Source organism: Cucurbita maxima, unplaced genomic scaffold, assembly GCF_002738345.1.
Source record: "Cucurbita maxima cultivar Rimu unplaced genomic scaffold, Cmax_1.0 Cma_Scf00023, whole genome shotgun sequence".
Taxonomy (NCBI): Eukaryota; Viridiplantae; Streptophyta; class Magnoliopsida; order Cucurbitales; family Cucurbitaceae; genus Cucurbita; species Cucurbita maxima.
The window spans coordinates 713,923-731,813 of NW_019272039.1; the positions used below are offsets into that span (position 1 = coordinate 713,923).

Below are 17,891 nucleotides of genomic sequence, written 5' to 3' on the forward strand. Positions count from 1 at the left end.
TTTTCTTTTTTTTTTTTTTTTTTTTTTTTTTTTTTTTTTTTTTTTTTTTTTTTTTTTTTTTTTTTTCTCTTTTCCTTTTTTCCAACAGGAAGCCTGATTTGCTATTAGCAACTCCCATTTCCTCCCTTATCTATAAAGTGCAATGCTACAGAATCATTAAACATGTAGAACACGAGTGAAAATCAACAAGGAGCAAAATGGCATGAACCAGAAGTAAGATGAAATGAACACGTTAAAGGAAGTGGAATTAATTTAGTCACGAGTTATAAATATAAAATAAATAATCATAGTCTCAAAGATCTTAAAACAAGATGTTTAAAGGCTCCCTATTTCACATGCATGAAGTTCATCGTCAAGAAGTAAAAACACTCGGATCAAAGCACTAATCAACGTATATTCAGTAGTGAAAGAAATAACAGCATTAAACTTAAACATGTCCATGCTTAAACCCAAACAAAAAAGAACAAATTAGATAAAAAGAAAATAAAGGCAAAATGTTTAATTTTCTCCAGGAAACTAATTCTTAGGTAAAGATATTAAGCATTAATCATACTTCATGAAACGAAACCTCTTCATAGCACTAATTCCAATCAAGTGAAAGGTTATAGATGACAGCAACTTAATAGAATGACCGTCAAAAGTGTCAAAACGAAACAATTCCATGGCTCATGCAATGAAGTAGATATCATAATACGAACAAAGACAGAGTTCCATGTTCCAAGTTCCCACTATTTTGGAATATGCCAAACCATAACCTCGTATACGCAACTTCAGAATTTATCGACTTCAGTCTTTCAATACAGGGTTAAACTCTAATAGAAGCCTTGTTTCGAGAACTGACTCTACATCAAATGTACAAGATATGGTAAATTTTCAAATTTAATGACTTTGTTACCTTATATACTAATAGTTAAAGGAAGCATTCCAAAACATTAGCTACAATTAGATAACACTGAGAAAAGTGGTATGGGAGAAAGCAAGAGCTTGCAAGAATTATATTGCACAACATTAAAATTCATATACATTCTTCTCATATATGACTACGCACATGAACTGTACAAAAAAATTAAAGAGACACTCCCTAGACCTAACTTCACCAAAAACTGAGACAAAACACACTTTAGTCAGCAAGAGGAAAGAAAAAGGAAAGTAAACAAGCACCTAGGTCTGACTCAACAAAGACAAACAAGTTTATTCAATAGTTAATCTTGAGCTCAATGATGAGAGAGAGATAAGCATCTAAGATTAGAAGCTAATTTTGCTGAGAAATAGAGAGAGGACAAGGACCACCATATTCAAGAACAATAGAATAAGAAATATGAAGGGCTCTTATTCCTTGTTACCAAATCTCTGGGAAATAATAGGGCGGACATCATCAACATCAACCAGGGTCTCCAAAAAGGGAAGCAATGAAAGCAAAGCAGAATCCCAGGGATCATCAATCCAACTCTTAATAGGAATACCGTTGTTCACTTGTAACCGGAAAACCTGAAATGAACAGAGATATGTTAAGATACTCAATATAGAGTTCCTTTTTTCTTCAAAGGTAACTTGCCTACAGTAGCTTCTTTCAGGAACACCGGACCACAAAGTTTTTTGCAAACTAACTAGCAAGAGAAAATAAAGGATCTTTTTTGAGCAATCATCTATTCTAAGTAAACCATACATGCTTCTAGGTAAAATGAAACCAAATATAAAGTTAGGATTTATTAATTATGAAGATTACTCCTCATCCATTCTTTTACAAGTACTCTCTTCAAACAAACATTAACTGTGAGTTCCTAAAACATTACATTATCTTTTGCTTAGGCTTAGGATGTAATATCAAGCCAAGACGTAGAGTCAATAAATACAAGATTCTTCAATGATAAATAAACGAGGGAGAGCTGTTGTTTAACCTAAGAATAACCTCAACCGTCTCTCCATTCCACCATTTGAAATTTCAGCATATAAATCTCATATCTAACCTCATAATATATGTACTATATATAACTTTTTTTAAATGAATTGCGCATGTAAAAAAAAAAAAAAAAATGAGAGTTGTGGAGTCCAACCACACGGCAGTTCGTAAAAAGACAAAGCCAAGCACCATACCTGTGGGTAATTATCTACAATGACAACCTTCGCTAAATCGATGCCTAAAACCGTCAAATCCTTGGTGTAACATCCATCTGAAAAGATACATGATTCACGATAAAGTCGGCGGGAGATGATACAATTATCTGGGTCCAGTTTGTTGAGAACTTGTTCTGCATAAATACTTTGACTGGCCGTAAAGATAACAACTTCAAACATCTCTGCAACACGATCCAGAAATATTTGAAGATATGGCCTCCGTTTAACGTATACAATGTGCTCTTTCGTATTCAAGGAAACAGTAAAGCGGAAGTCTGCATCATCTTGCGGTTCCAAAGTAGAGTGAACCAGAGTTTCTGCAAGTACAGATGACATTTACATTGTATTCCAGATAGAAGAAAAAATAAAGATTTAAAGGGAAGCTGAACACCATAAAAACATATTGGAAAGCTAAACACAACTCAAACAAACAATTAAATAGCTCCGCTTGAAAGACAACTCAAGTTTTGCATCGTACATATTGATTTAGAAATTTTAAATGCTAGTAATCTGATTGACATAGTCATCCACTTATATAAATTACTCATGCAAGGAGCAAATTAATAGGGAGCTGAGATAGTAGTTGGTTAGCTGTAAACTACTGGTCGAGGCATAAAGGGCTGCTAGTCAGTTGAGGTGGTTATATTTAATGGAGGGAAGGCCTATCCACGGAATGCATGCACAGTATAGAGACGAGAAAAAGGGTATGAAGTCTTGAGGAAAAATAGAGAAAACAAGTATCCCAAATTCCTGCATTGTCTACTTACAATCATGAAATCTTGACAGACTCCATGCATAATTCTCAGAATCCAATACAGACATAAGTTCCATAACTTTAAAAAATATTAAATACCAAAAATGAAATATGCAAATATTACCAGACATTGACACATATATGCATGACTGTATAAACGAGAGTAGGCATAGAGATCAACATTATATTAAATAAAGTCTGGAAGTCGAACACCTCATACACAAACATGCTTGATGTGCTTCAACTACTTGATTTAAGAGTGCCCCATTCCTTTTTTTTCTTTTTTTGTTAAACTCTTGGACACAGTAGGATATGCTTTAGAACACATCACGCACATCTTATATTGTGCCAGTGCATGTGTTGCAGATTTTTTTTTTTCATTCAGCGCAAGCAACATCTCATAATCCTCAAAAAGAAAAATATAGAATGCAGTTCTCTTACCATCCAAATCAAGTACAAGGGTCACAGCCTTTCTTTTCCGATTTTCATTAGGCAGCATACTGGGCTGAAAGTTTGTTATCACATCTGACAGTTCTGGTAAATTTTTTATGAACAACTGAGGATCAAAACACTCTGTCTGATCTGAGTCAGAGCTAACGTTGAATTCAAGGCTCAAGTTATTCCTTTGATCGACTACTCGGTACAAACTAGAATTACCAAAACCAGTGGATGATTCTTCAGAAAATTTAGCATCATCTGAATTGCTGAATTTAACGGTGTCCTCGAGGAAAGGAAGTAACATATACTGATCAGCAACATCAGACAATAGAGTAGACTGAGTATACTTGTAGTCATGAAAATAATTGATGTCACCAATGTCATCATTTCCACTTAAAGGCAAGTTTGTAACTATCATGTCAGAAATAAAAAAATCTGATATGTCACATGTTTGACTGTCATGTGAGCTTCTGTTATTTATCATCCCTTCATCAGTTTCCATTCCTGGTATATCAGGATCAAGTTTGCTCCCTGCAAAACACATAAGTAGACAAGCAGATAAGGGCTATAGCGAGGGTTATATTCTCCGTGTCCGGAGGTAATATATTTTTCCATCTTCCAAGTATTGCCAAAATATATAATTGCAAGGAGATATGTCAAATCTGAAGTTCAACAAAGAAATGAAAGCATGAACTTCAAGATCACAAGCACAGCAAGATGGTCGTGGTTCAGAAAACTTTTCTTAGTTCCAAACCAGCCTTCAAAATTTCTTTTCACTAGATGTTAAATCATTAATTGAAATCAAAATATGTAAAAATAATATACATTTTAATAGATGTGTCCATATGGTGCTTAGGTCCTAAATTCTTAAAAATTAACATTCGACTGTGTCTTTATCTTGTAAGCTATTATGTCCCTATGTGCCAGTGTCCATATTCTTCCCATTAAATAAATAAAAAGTTAATACCTGGATCATGTTCAACAATAGGATGGCACTGGACTTCGATGTTATTCAAAATAGGAGAAAAAATTGTCTCTATTTCGGAAGAGTAGGTTGAGGTGCAATCCTGTACATTTTCAAATAAAAAAATTGTCATAATAATAATAGTAGCACTAATAATATTAGTTGTAGTAGAAATAATAATAATAATAAAAGCAACAAGAACAATAATAATAATATAATGATGATAAAAATGTCTGAAAAATAAAAAACAAAAACAGCACGACAAAAAGATAAACTAAAAATAAACTTTGAAACTACCACCCTTACAAACGGTACAACAAACAAGAAGAGAAGAAAAGTCAATATATGACAATAGGCAGGGATTCTTAGACTCCCTAAATTCAAGTAGAACTAAATTGGCCCTTCCCAAAATATAGGATTTGGGAAACGATCTTCATTTCCCAAAAACTGCACAGCCCTCATTTTGCTCCTATTTTATACAAATGCACTGCACAAATTGTTTTCACATTATCATCCATACTCCACAGTGTGAATCGTTTAAAATTCATGGATATAAATTGCTAAAACAGTGCTTCCGATGATCTTACAACCTGGATTTTCACTAAATGTCTAATTGTATTATGAAAACCCCATGTGTATATAATCTAGGAACCAACAATGCTGACATGAGAGGATGCTCACGATCTGGAGGATGAAGTATCAAAATATGTATTTGCAGTTGATCCTTCAATAAAAAATAAAAAATACATAAATCACTCCACACCATTCCATTCGTATCTGCAGCATTGACTGAAAAAGGTTTTTCCCTCTTCAACTCGAAAGCTTCTCCGTGCCTCGTCAATTCAGAAGTTTCTTCATCAACTAATTCCCAGTGATTAATGGCTTCCTGATTTATATTGATATTAATTGATTCTGTGTTCAGAGAAGCTGCACAAGAAACAAATATCAGTACCCAAAAAAACATAGCAACGTAATTGATATTGATTGATATGGATGAAACATAGTTTGATTTCTGAAAAAACTTCTATTCTATTGATATTCATGTTCCTTCGATAAGTTTGGGAGGGGAAGAAAAAGATACAAAAAGGTAACAAGTGATTAAGATTACGCTAATGTATTTGTTTAAGATGCTAGTGAATTACACTGTTTCTTTTTGTAACTTCATACTTCCAAGTGATCAAGCATTTCCAAATATTTATTAGCAGACCAAAGTAACAAATTTAAATAGGTTGAAAATGGTTAAATTATCTAATTTGTCCCACGTGCTATAAAAAACAAGGGTCAAGCCTTCACTTGAGATGCATTTCTCAAACTATGGACGCAATCAGAAATTTATTTTTAAATAATAAAACAAGATAACATTTAAGTGAAAAATAAAGAAAGAAAGAAGCTAGAAGTCTCTTGCCCTCTAGACATTTTGCAATACAGCCATCCAATTCATCTGCCTCATCGGAAACCCTCAGGTGAGAACAAGCTTTTTTAGAGATGACACTAGATTTCTGACAAACACGAAGAACATGCTTTTCTCTTAAGCAGCCCGGGCTTGACTTGGCCTTCATTTTTATTGATGGCATTTGTCCTGTACGTTTGATATGTACCAGTACGTTGATTTAAGAACATCCGTGGAAAACAAAAGCTGTATAGCACACAATTCGAGACCATAAGTACCCAGATATAAAAATCCAACGCATCAACAGATGGAGCAACCATCGGAAATTTGTATGTAGAAAGAAAAATCAATGCATGTTTCTAAAAGGAAATAAAATTGTTGGTACTTCACAGCTCAAGGCTATTTCACACACAACTCAAAGCACCACAAACATCAAAGGGGTAGCAAGAATTAAATATTGAATTAGAAAATTTGTCAAAAATGCATAAAACTTGTTGTGGCATGGTATGTACGGAAGCATCGTGGGAAAGTGACAACTATGATATTTGATAGGATGATTCTTCCCCAAGAGATAAAAATCGGCCGTCGCAAAGAAGCAACCAACTATTTTAACCCCAAGCAAAATCCAAAACCTTAAGGTGTTAGAAACCCTTTTTCAAACTCTGCAGTCCAACAATTAATTAATAAATAACACCAAGAATAAAATCTAGACAAACAGGGATTACAAAATTCAGATCATATTACAAAAATCCAATTTTCAACGTAAAAATAAAATAAAATCAAAATTTACAGCAAAGAACTAAATTACTCTCCAAGAAACAAGTAAAAAGAGTAACAGTAGTAAAAACTTAAAAAATCTTCCGAACTCCAGTAGCGCGTAGCGGTAAAATTGAAGACCGAAATAAAGGCGGTAAGAAAACAGAAAATTCTCGAAGTCAACCAGAGCAGAAGTTCCATCGGGGAGACTCAGCAGGAAAGATGAAAAGAACTCAAAATCGAAGTCGAAAATGAACTATGTGAAGCGAAAACCCTAGAGAGGTCGAGCAGATTAGTTGAAGCCATAATCCTTGAAGGAAGGCCAAGCAAAAAGAAAAGAAAGTAGAAAGAGCAAATTGAGCGACCGTAATTATGAGATTGAAGTGAATCAGAGAGAAGAGAAATCGAAGGTGGAGTAAAGAGAGAGAGAAGAAAATTCAAATACCTGGTGAAGAAACAGAGTCCTCCTTGGTGGTGGTTGTTCTTCTTCCCCACCTCCACCTCCACCTCCTCCTCCTCTTCTCTCTCTCTCTCTCTAAAAAGTTCTTCAAGGAATGGTCAGAGAGAGGAAGATGTAGAGCTTGGGGACTTTAAAGACGGCTCTGATGGGGGTATTTCTAAAATGGTTGGACCGATAGAATTTGGCCACGTGGCTAGTGGAGCCAGCTAAGCACACCGCGTTGACACGTGCACCTTCCTGGTAAAGGAGCTCGAGGTAGATCATTGTCTACGCTTCCATTCCAGTCTCTACGCAGCTCTTTCATTATATATATATTTTTCTTTTTTAAATGATTGTAAACAATTAATTATTCCAAATTCTCTCACTCTCTCATTGGTTGGAATTTGGATAAATCAAAACACATTATTTTATTTATTTCTCTCTCCTTACAAAATATCTCAGGTGATGTTAAATATTTATTTGATTAAGAGATCACTCAATATTGACTAGTTAACGAATTAATTGACTATGTTCGAGTTGACCAGTGGTTATTTTAAATTGACTTTTAGAAACCTCGAGCTAGAGAATAAGAAAAATGACAGTTGGAGCCAAAAATACGGAATTGATTTAGAACACAAAAGGACCTTGACATCCAAAGCCTTTCCTGCCTCCATAAATAAAGCAGATGCATTGATAAGTGTTATAAACACAAGCAATTGATATACAATTGTGTGGTTCCTCTCAAAGCTTCTCAACCAATAAACACAATCACCTGTGGTATGTACATCACATTTGCCATTTCTCAACCCAACGTTAAGGGGGAAGGCAAAAAGAAGCTCCAAAAATGCAGGAAAAATTGTAAACCAATTCAGTACACGAACGACAATGAGCAGCCGAAACCAAAGATTGTTCGGGGTTCCATTGATAAGTACAGCAAACGGCGTGACACCGACTGCTCCATCTTCATCCAAGTCTTCTGACCAAAACACTGCAGAAAGCAGCTTACATACAAAATTTGCATATGTTTCTTCTTCCCAATCCACATGTACTTGAATATTTTCTCAAGAGTATCAATTCAGAAGCTAAAGATCTAGGCCGAGGACAACGTCGGTTTTAGCATTTGTCGGGCCTCTCGCCAATGTTGTCATTTGGGGGACTTCCTGCAAAATCAGTGGAAAGTGACCCATTCACCCCCCATATATTGGATCCCAAATTGGCAGATGGCAGATGTTCTTGGAGGACCTGCAAAATGAAATGATAATGATAATAAGCAGAGACCACAGATTAGTATTACATGTACTGTGCTCAATTCTGGCTTTATATCAGAATGAAAAATGAGTTTTATCCGCTTTATATGTTCCATCATGTTTACAAATGAGCAAGGCTGAGTCAGTTATATTTGAACTTTTGACCTGATTTCCAACCTTTGGACCATCTGAGTGAAAAAGAATGGGCCGGCAGCGCTTATCTTCATTCATTAAGCTCGAGTTTTGAAAATGACTCACGAGAGCCACCTTTCCTTGGATTCGAGCGTAAGCCAAGGACGCAACTTTCTCGCTATTGAACTTCTCCCATCGCTTTCCATCGAACGCCTGTGCAGAAAAACTCAAATACTTGGACTGCAGGCTCTGACTCAAACATATTCAATGTAGAATTCTAAAATATTAAGTCAAGTAGCCAAAGAAAGAAATAAAACCTCGTAAAAGGATACTATGTGTTGAGGAGATAGCATATTGATGAAAGCATAGCCAACGTTGCATTTATTCTGCACGGTTTAAACAAAAACGCCAACGGGTTGAATTTGTGCGAAGTAAAATAGCTAAAAGAAAAAGTCCCAACATTCAAAAGGATAGTTTAAAGCTACCTTAAAATCAATTGGCAAATAGAGAAAATCATAAGTGCTCCTATGATTTTCATCAATGGCAGCTAATAACATTTTTGACGTGTACCTGTGGGAGAATCATTTGTGAATATTCATGACTAGTAAGAGAAAGAAGCAAGACAAAGGACATGGTAAAGAGCTGGTCTTATCTTACTTATTCGGAATGTTTTTTATCATTAAGGTGGTTCGAGTGTCTTCTCCGCCCTGAATTTTATCCAAGTCGAGCTGAAACTGCTTCCTACTGTCAATCTGATTTCCATAATTCTCAATCCATCCACTTCTGCCAAACTCATTCAAACCATCCACGCTGTTCGGCAGCAGTCCCAGGTATGGAACACTACCTGAGAACATCGGGTTCAGCACAGATGAAGACATCATTTGAAAACTCGAAGGGCAATTTTCAGACATGTTTCTTGGTTTGGTGATGGCGGCTTTTACAGAAGCATTTGAACTAGAACCTAAACCTCTGAATGCAACAGGACCCATCAATGAAGAATTTGGTGACTCGGAAAAATACCCGAACTGCCTCTCTGATGGGACACCAGATGGAGCAGATCCAACATGATGTGAGTGAGTGCTCGGAGTAGAACTGAAGATAGAAGTTTGCCGGCCAGGAAATGGAAATGTTTGACCATTTCCATTGGATAAGAAATGATGGTTTGCATAGGATCTTGACCAAGCAGAAGAACCAGAGGACTCCGAGTATGAATTCTGATTCCCCCAAAAAGTTTGGGGACTCCGAGTAGATCCACCCGATGTGGGAGGTCCGAATGAGGACATAATCTCATAATAGCGGCTTGGTTTTGGCTCGGGAAGTGACTGGGATGGTGGAAAGGCAGCTACATGCAATGGATTTATATAGGTAAATGGATGGTCCATGATGTTACCCCTTCCTTGGTCCTTACCAATGGGAGACGCCTTCACAGTACTTCTTGTTACATTAGGAAGAACTGAAGCCAATCCAGGCAAACGGTTGCCACCAGTTGGGCTCATGGATGAAAAACCAGGAAATTTACTAATACTTCCCATTGAACTAGGTTTAATCGAGTCGTTGACGGACAACCATTTCCCTGCCACAGATGCTAGGAAAGTTGGAAATGGGAAATTTTCTGTAGTAAATAAAAAATACAAATACACAATAATGAAATGTGTGAACAGTGATAGTAATGTTTCAAGGTACCTGGGGGAGAATTGATCACCGGCGAACCAACTTGATGGCGAAAACTCCAGAAATCATCTTGTTCAAGTTCTTGATTGAGTTGCAACGTCGAGCTGGAGGGATTGAGATGACACAGAACAATGATTCAATAAGAGTGTTACTATAAAATGCATCACCTTCTAAGGTTTGCTTACTTCCCAAAACTTATCCCACAAGAAAAAAGCTATATTTATAATGCAAGTCAAAAGTTAACGGGAAAAAAACATAAGAGAAGAAGAAGCAAACATAAAAGTTCTTGAATACACACTTTCGACGGGCTCCACCAGGGCGACTTGGTTCTAGCTTTATGCGTTTACCAACAATGTCAATTCTATTCAATGCCTTCAGTGCTGCTTCAGCAGCTCTAACATCATAATATTCAATGAACTTATGGTGTCTCTTGTGCGGAGTTTCCCTTATCTGCTTTGGAAAAATGAATACCACGTAGCCAAATGTCAATAATCGTAATTCAAGAGAACTTGGAATAAACTGCAATAGAAATGTTGGATTTGGAAAACCAATCACCTCTTTGACCTCACCATAGACCCCAAAAATTTGTAGAAGATCTTCATTGGAAATTGAGGGATCCAAATTAAAGGCTACCAAGGTTCCTTGATTTATATCTTTCTCAGATGGATTATTCTGTTGAAATGAAAGAAACCAAAGAAATGAATGCAACATTCAATAACCATATGACAGATGGGATAAACAATAACTATTGAAAATCTGCTCAAAACCTTGGGAATTGAGAAGTGAATGTCAAGTTTTCTCCGCCGTAGTGGTTTGTTTTGCAATGCACGCATAGCAGTTCGAGCAGCACGAATGTCATAATAAGATATCATTACAAAGCCCCTGTGTTTACAAGCAGTATACAAAGTCCTAATATCGCCATATTGCTGCAAGCCAGAAGGAAAAAGGGAAAAGGGGGGAAAGCAGCATGATGATGACATTAGCAATGGCCATAAATCAACACTACCAGCATATCAGGAAATATGCAGGTATGATTTGACAATCATATAGCACTGTGCATAAAATGGACAATGACGTGATTTTTAAATAACATACAAACAAATTGCATCACCTCAAAGAGAGCTCTCAGTTCTGAATCTTCGACGCTACTATTAATGTTCCGCACAAACAATGTTCTTGAAGGATGCTCTCCATAAGGATGTTCTCCAGCAACCGTTCCAATGCCATTTGAATAGGTATGAGGAGGCACCACACTTCCAACTATACCATCACTTAAGCCTGCCCTTGAAGAACCAATGCTAGCCTTTTGTTGAGCATCTGTTTCCAATTCCAAGCCACCACCACTACTGAAAATATCACATTCTTCCAAGTCTTCAAGAGAGCTAGGAAGGCCATTCAGATCTAAATCATCCATTATGCCAGCTAGAAGCTCCTCCTCATCGTCAGGAAGTAAATGGCCAATTGCATGAGTTTCGATGTCTTCAAGCATATCATCCCCTTCCAGACCCGGTTTGAGATTCTTAAAGTGAGACGAGATGTCATCAACAGATTGAATAGCAACTCTTTTGTCAACCATGTTCACTGCATTTTACGGTTGAGAATGAAAGGATCTCAGATAACACTATATGGGATGAAGGATATTAGACAGTTGGCATTGGCAACACTTACGATTCACATGCGAAAGAACTGGCAATGAGCTTGAGAATAGTGTAGTAACACTTGAAGAATGGAAATCATCAGATTTTTGGAAATTACCCCATATGTTTTCCATTTCTTTGGGCTTAGATACAGGTGGAGTGTTAGAATTACCTACCAATGAGAAGAAAAAAAAAAACAAAGCAATTACTACACTCCTTTAACCATTCTTTTATGTAAATGATGGTTTTAAAAGTAACCTGAAAATGAATAATGTGAAGGCTCCTTCTGCATCACTTTCTGATCTTCTCTACTCAAAATATGCGATAAAGAGATTATTTTGGTGTACTTTTTTATATTGTTAAAAGAAACACGTCGTCGACGAGTTTTCTGCCAAGATGAAAGGAAAACTATTCACTGTCAGGATTGAGAGATAAATCCAATACCCAATGCAACGAAAGTTTTGTAATCCTCGATCAATCACAATCGGCTTTAAAAGCCAATGCCCGAATAAATTGAAGGTCCTAACCTAATGATGATCAAGAAAATTTAAAAGTATACTTGACTTCCAACTGTACAATATACTTGGGATTTTAGATCGAAAATGTTAAATTGCCACTAAACCAAAAGTTCTATAGATTGTGGTATATTTAATATTTGAATATAGGCTCAAATATGAAATTGATTAACGAAACTCAACAGATGAACTACTAATATAATATCAACTAGAGAGAAAATGACAATGCAAAGATTCAAACACAACATTTCTCAGTATCATCAAATCATTACTAAACTCAAAAGTAGTGTAGATTTAATAGTTTAATATATTCTTAGTACAAAAATTGTCAGACATACGAGACAGGCCATGGCTAAATGAAGACATCAGCAACTACAAGGAAATGTAACTTCGATTCTAAAAGCACTGTACAATGTAATTCAAGTTCAACTCAAAAGGGTTAACGAAACAAAAGTTCAGTAAGAACCACTTCACAAGAGGAGGAAAAAGAAGAACACAAAACTGAACAAGTCAAGCCAAAACGATCCTTCGCAAACACTGTATATATTTCAGCAAAATCAAACCGCATATGGAAACAAAAGCAAAAATCGAGACTTCGAAACCAACACATACAAATTTTCATGTAATAAAACGAACAGGGAAATTCAAAATACGTTCCAGCTAAAGACAGAGACAGAGAAGTTACAACAAAGATTAAGGCAAATACACCCCAAAAAAGTACTGAATAAACCAAACACGAACTCCCAAAATCCAGCTCAAAGCAATAAAACTGCAAAACCAAAACAAGAAAAATCTGCAGAAACTTACTCCAACGAGTAGCCCTCCAAGACGACGATGATCAAAGAGAGAAACGGCGGTACTGAAATGATGCAGCACAGAGTTGTTGCTGCCGAGAGCAGCGGTGCAATAGTGGTAGTGAAATTGAAATTTGGGAGTTTATTGAAATAGAGAGAGGGAAGAAAGGACGATGGTGGGACGAGAAAGAAGTGAAGAATCATCGAGGGGAAAATGGAGGGAAGAAGCGAGTCATGTGCAGCAGCTTAGATAGGGATTGCTAAAACTCATTCTACTTAACTTCCGAACCTACCAAAAATATAAATACTTTAAATTTTCGATTATCCACTTTGTTCAGTTTTTTTTTTTTTTTTTTAAATAAATGATAATAAAGGAAAAAAGGAAACTAAAAGCCTCTCATGGTCAATGGTGAGATTCCACATTTCATTTCATTCTTATAGTTTATTCCAATTTTTATCTCTACTCACTTTTTTTTATATTTTATGAGGATTATATTGTGTTAGTCGAAAATCATTAAAATTTTTAATAAAATCACCCACTCTTATCATTTTTGGAAGATCAATTTCACAAAATGATAAAAAAAAAAATAAAAAAAAAAAAGAGTTATATTATAACTTTTTTATGACTTGAAAAAATTTATAAATTTCAATAAAAGAAAAAGAGAAGGAGTGACCCGGACGGTCGGACCGGAACCCGGATAACTAGTCCCCAAAACCCTAATGCGCATCTACTCTACCCATTATATGAATATAAACCAAAGGTGATGCAGTTCGAGTTCGGCGGTCTTGGAAAGCAAGCTCCGATTCCTATTGCCGGTATCCTTCTCCCTCTCTCTCGCTCTACTCTGTGTATAACTTATAGCTTTAAACCTATACCATTTCAATGCATCTTTGCAAAGTTAGGTAGTTTGTTTCTAGTTAAATGCGATTTTAAGCTGCAAGTGGATTTATTTTTTCTGCAAGTTTGTTCGGTGGAGTAAACATCCTTGCAATCAGTCAATTTGGAACTGAGAAATCTGCTTGGTTTAGAGTTTGTAGGAACTAAGAAGATATGGCGGTGCCGTTGCTGACGAAGAAGATCGTTAAGAAGAGGGTTAAGCAGTTCAAGAGGCCTCAGAGCGACCGCAAGATCTCTGTCAAAGTATGTGCATGGACTTTGACTAGTTTTACTCTGTACATTTAGTATTTCTACTTGCCAGTGATTTTGTATTCAAGTATGTTCATATTTGCATACGAGAGTTTTGCTTCGCTCGGCTTATTTGCGGTGTATTATTTATCTCGATATTTAAAAAGTTGCAAGTGGTTCTGTAGGTTATTTTCTGCTAGTCATTCATCTGTAGGTTATTCGCTGTTAATAATTCATCGTAGGTTATTCGCTGTTAATAATTCATCTTAGGTTATTCGCTGTTAATCATTCATCTGTAGGTTATTCGCTGTTAATCATTCATCTGTAGGTTATTCGCTGTTAATCATTCATCTGTAGGTTATTCGCTGTTAATCATTCATCTGTAGGTTATTCGCAGTTAATCATTCATCTGTAGGTTATTCGCTGTTAATCATTCATCTGTAGGTTATTTGGTATCTATCTCTTCCCTTCAACTCGTGGTTCTTACTACATTCATATCTAACGTTTTTTTGTTATTGTAAAAAGGTTGAAATCTCATATAGGGCTTGATTACTCTCTCTTGCAAATGTTTTACAAATTTGTGCAATATGTGTTGGGAATTTACTTCGTGTTTGTATAAAAACTGGCCTCCTGTAAGTTTACTGAGTGCTTCCTCAAATGTACGGTTGACAGACAAACTGGCGTAGACCAAAGGGTATTGATTCTCGTGTCCGAAGGAAGTTCAAAGGATGCACTTTGATGCCAAACATCGGTTATGGTACTGACAAGAAGACCCGCCATTATCTTCCTAATGGATTCAAGAAGTTCGTCGTGCACAATGTGAATGAGCTTGAACTGTTGATGATGCACAACAGGCAAACTACTAATCTCTTTCACATTTCATTTAAATATGTCATTACTCCTTTAACTTAATGATTAACTACATTTGGAAAGGTAATCTTACATGGCTGAGTTCTACTCAATTATGTAATTTCAGGACTTACTGTGCTGAGATTGCACACGATGTGTCCACAAAAAAGAGGAAGGAGATCGTGGAGAGAGCTGCCCAACTCGATGTAGTTGTCACCAACAAGCTTGCTAGGTTGCGCAGCCAGGAGGATGAATGAGGAGCCGCCTCCTAGACTCTCTTTTTGTTTTTATTATTAGTATTGTCCTTTTAATACCGTCTTATGAATATGTCTGTTATTGCAGCTGCCCTGGCTTTTGCTGTTTTTCTATTCTACTCAATGTCATCCTTTATTTGACTAAGATTTCTAATTCCATCGTCATTTTTGGTTATTTTGAACTTTCTTTCTGCTTGATTACGGACCATCAGCATCCACTCCACTGAACTGGTGGATCGATTTGATCGCTCGTATTTTGGCTTGGCTGTGGGGCTGAGATTTACTAGGGTGAATGCACATCTTGAACAAGGTAATTTACAGTTGAAACGCTTATTTTATGAACACTTTTTGGTAAGAAACACAATTTAAGTGCTTTTCTTGAAAGTTCTTTCAGGTGAGGGGTTATGTTTTTGGGTACTTTTAAAGCTGTAAAAATCGCAAGTTTTTAACGGATTTGCAAATTTTCATTTCAACACATCAGAATAGTTGGTTCTCAAGTTCCCAAGTAAAGGATAAGATGATTCTATTGACTAGTATATTGAACACCATAGAATCTACTTCCAAACTTATTATTCATAGCTAGAGACAGAAGAATTTTATATGTGATGTTTGTGAGTAGTAGCACACACTAATACTGGTAATCACGTACATGGAAGTTTCAATAGGTATAGTATAGTGGCCATTTGCTCTTTGTTTCGTTCTATCCCTCAAAGCCATTCGGAAGCTGCTTCAGTTCTCTCAAATTCTTAGTGACCTGGAAAGTAGGCATTTTCGTGGTCTTGCTCTCAAGAGAACTACCCTGAGGTTTTCCATGGTTCGATTCAGCTCAGCTATGCAACATGAAATCTCCTTTTCCCTACATTTGTCATCATACAGGAAAGCAACGGTATGGATAAAAGAGCGATTGACCAACTTTGCATTTATCTCTACCGCTTGAAATAAAGCGATTTCAGGACTCAGAGCATTTGTGGGGGGAGAATTCTCCTCCCCAATTTCTCTATCCTTCAAAAGTTTCAGTTCATCAATTACTACGTCCACCTTCCGAGACGACGACAGAAACAGGAGTCGAACGTTGTCAAGAAAATGGTACTTATCCTGCTCTTTGTATTTCACTCTCTGTATATCTTTCAGTATCGAAGATGTATAGTCCATGAATTTGTAGAGTTTCAGCACAATTTCCTCCAGTTCTTCAAGAGGCTTCAAAGGCATATCAAACGGATTAACATTCCCTGTCTTCACTTTTGGACACTCTTTGATTTTGAATGTTTCTGAAGTATTCGATTCTTCCTGGTTCTTTTTAATCGGAGGAGTCTCATCTTCTTCAGTTTTATGCTTGGATCTTCCGTCACTTTCTTCATCCTTTTGTTCTTTCTGGAGTTTACTAGCAACGTATCTACGATCCGACTCCATGGCCAATTTGTTGAACTGAAGGATAATATCGTAATCATGATATTGAGAATGTGATGCATATCCTGGGAGATCTTCTCGAGTAGCTTCTTTAACTTTATGCTCAAATCCGCCATGGCTTTCTTTGTCTCTTTGCATATCGTGGTGACCGTAGAGAAGTTTGTCGTTTTGTTCTTGCTTGGAAAGATCAAACGCGTTCACAGGTTGACGAATCGATTCAATGAATAGTTCAAGGATAATGTCTTCGTTTCTACTGAAAGAATATCGGGAATGGTTTTCTTCTCGATTTTGATGTTTAAATCCGCCATGACTTTCTTCTCGATTTTGATGTTTAAATCCGCCATGACTTTCTTCTCGATTTTGATGTTTAAATCTGCCATGGCTTTCTTCTTGAATTTGATGTTTAAATCCGCCCTGGCTTTTTTCGTCTGCTAGGCTTCGACGATCTTGTTTTGTCTTGAATTCACGAACTGACTCCATGAACAAATCGTCCAACCGAAGGATAATATCTTCGTTTTTCTTGATATATCGAGAGTGTGGTGAATCAGCATGGAGATGTTGTTCAGTTTCAGGCTTGAATCCGTCAGGCCTTTCTCTGTCTGCAAGGAATTGACGAACTGCCTCCAAGAACAATCTGTTCAACCGAAGGATCATATCTTCGTCTTTCTCGATAGCATTTAGAGATTGCGATGCATCTTCATGGAGGTCTTCCTGTTTTTCTTCTTCAATTTTATGTTTGAATCCGCCACTACTTTCTTTGTCTGCAAGGATTTGTTGACGAGCCAAATCAGCCTCGTGCACTGATTCACAAACCGAGTCCATGAACGATTCGTGCAGCCGTAGGATAATGTCTTCGTCTTCCTTGATATCACATGAAGAATACGATATATGATCATTGAGAACTTCCTGATTTTCTTCTCCAGTTTCAGCCTTGAATCCGCCATCACCTTCTTTATTTGCAAAGCTTAGATCATCTTGTTCTTTCTTGAATATACCTTTATTTGCAAGGCTTAGATCATCTTGTTCTTTCTTGAATTCACCTTCTTTATTTGTAAGGCTAAGATCATCTTGCTCTTTCTTGAATTCAGGACCTGACTCCATGGCCAATTCAATGAACCGAAGGAGTATATCTTCGTCTTCCTTGATTTCTTTGTCTACCATGTATTAAATCTCAATTTGCAATCCCTACTGAGGCGTTTGCAGGTAAAAGACTGACAATCAACTTGAAGAAGTGATTCAGAATCGCAATGGGTGAAGAATCCGTCTGGTGATTCAAATTCTTCTCACCCTGTTCTCCTGCTTTATAGCCTACAAAACGGTTAACCGTTTTGAAACTTTCAATCTTTTTTATGCAACTTTTTAAACTTCTTTAAATCAATAATTTTAACGACTAACATATTTGA

At 36.6% G+C, this 17,891-nt stretch overlaps 4 protein-coding genes and 1 long non-coding RNA gene across 11 annotated transcripts in view; 2 read left to right on the forward strand and 3 right to left on the reverse strand.

The window, feature by feature from the left end:
• Positions 1-6,998, reverse strand: part of LOC111497111 — a 7,918-nt gene extending 920 nt beyond the window's left edge. Inside the window, exons 1-7 of one of the 3 annotated variants that reach the window (XM_023147768.1) lie at positions 6,863-6,998; positions 5,677-5,907; positions 5,035-5,198; positions 4,275-4,374; positions 3,311-3,838; positions 2,095-2,432; positions 1,344-1,488 (exon numbers count right to left, since the gene is read on the reverse strand). In XM_023147768.1, coding sequence (XP_023003536.1) covers positions 1,344-1,488; positions 2,095-2,432; positions 3,311-3,838; positions 4,275-4,374; positions 5,035-5,198; positions 5,677-5,845 — 1,444 coding nt within the window. In that variant the 5' untranslated portion in view covers positions 5,846-5,907; positions 6,863-6,998. Of the gene's footprint in view, positions 1-1,343; positions 1,489-2,094; positions 2,433-3,310; positions 3,839-4,274; positions 4,375-5,034; positions 5,199-5,676; positions 5,908-6,601; positions 6,824-6,862 lie in introns of those variants that run through there. The other 2 variants (XM_023147770.1, XM_023147769.1) reach the window with 2 other exon arrangements.
• A 484-nt stretch (positions 6,999-7,482) lies between these two features.
• Positions 7,483-13,105, reverse strand: LOC111497109 (protein MEI2-like 3). Of its 4 annotated transcripts, none has more exons than XM_023147764.1 (13): positions 12,866-13,105; positions 11,802-11,931; positions 11,575-11,715; positions 11,018-11,487; positions 10,674-10,832; positions 10,462-10,578; positions 10,205-10,356; positions 9,919-10,010; positions 8,893-9,808; positions 8,721-8,805; positions 8,553-8,621; positions 8,269-8,448; positions 7,483-8,098 (listed from the first exon to the last, which is right to left on the reverse strand). In XM_023147764.1, the coding sequence occupies exons 2-13, from the start codon at positions 11,833-11,835 to the stop codon at positions 7,970-7,972; spliced, it is 2,544 nt and encodes an 847-aa protein (XP_023003532.1). In that variant the 5' UTR covers positions 11,836-11,931; positions 12,866-13,105; the 3' UTR covers positions 7,483-7,969. The 4 variants fall into 4 exon arrangements, with proteins under 4 accessions (XP_023003532.1, XP_023003533.1, XP_023003529.1 ...); XM_023147765.1 differs by having other exon boundaries at positions 8,281-8,448; positions 8,893-9,820; XM_023147761.1 differs by having other exon boundaries at positions 8,893-9,820.
• Positions 13,106-13,625: 520 nt separating this feature from the next.
• On the forward strand, positions 13,626-15,256 carry LOC111497112 (60S ribosomal protein L32-1-like). 2 transcript variants are annotated; one of them, XM_023147771.1, is made up of 4 exons: positions 13,626-13,668; positions 13,882-13,993; positions 14,651-14,832; positions 14,955-15,256. In XM_023147771.1, exons 2-4 carry the CDS (start codon positions 13,904-13,906, stop codon positions 15,082-15,084), a joined length of 402 nt encoding a protein of 133 aa, XP_023003539.1. In that variant the 5' UTR covers positions 13,626-13,668; positions 13,882-13,903; the 3' UTR covers positions 15,085-15,256. The 2 variants fall into 2 exon arrangements, with proteins under 2 accessions (XP_023003539.1, XP_023003541.1); XM_023147773.1 differs by having other exon boundaries at positions 13,891-13,993.
• A 311-nt stretch (positions 15,257-15,567) lies between these two features.
• LOC111497476 (titin homolog) lies at positions 15,568-17,660 on the reverse strand. Its single transcript, XM_023148284.1, has 2 exons — positions 17,484-17,660; positions 15,568-17,438 (listed from the first exon to the last, which is right to left on the reverse strand). The coding sequence occupies exons 1-2, from the start codon at positions 17,647-17,649 to the stop codon at positions 15,820-15,822; spliced, it is 1,785 nt and encodes a 594-aa protein (XP_023004052.1). The 5' UTR covers positions 17,650-17,660; the 3' UTR covers positions 15,568-15,819.
• LOC111497482 lies at positions 17,522-17,847 on the forward strand. Its single transcript, XR_002720618.1, has 2 exons — positions 17,522-17,612; positions 17,692-17,847. It is a non-coding gene; the product is annotated as an uncharacterized LOC111497482 (long non-coding RNA).
• The last annotated feature ends 44 nt before the right edge of the window (positions 17,848-17,891 follow it).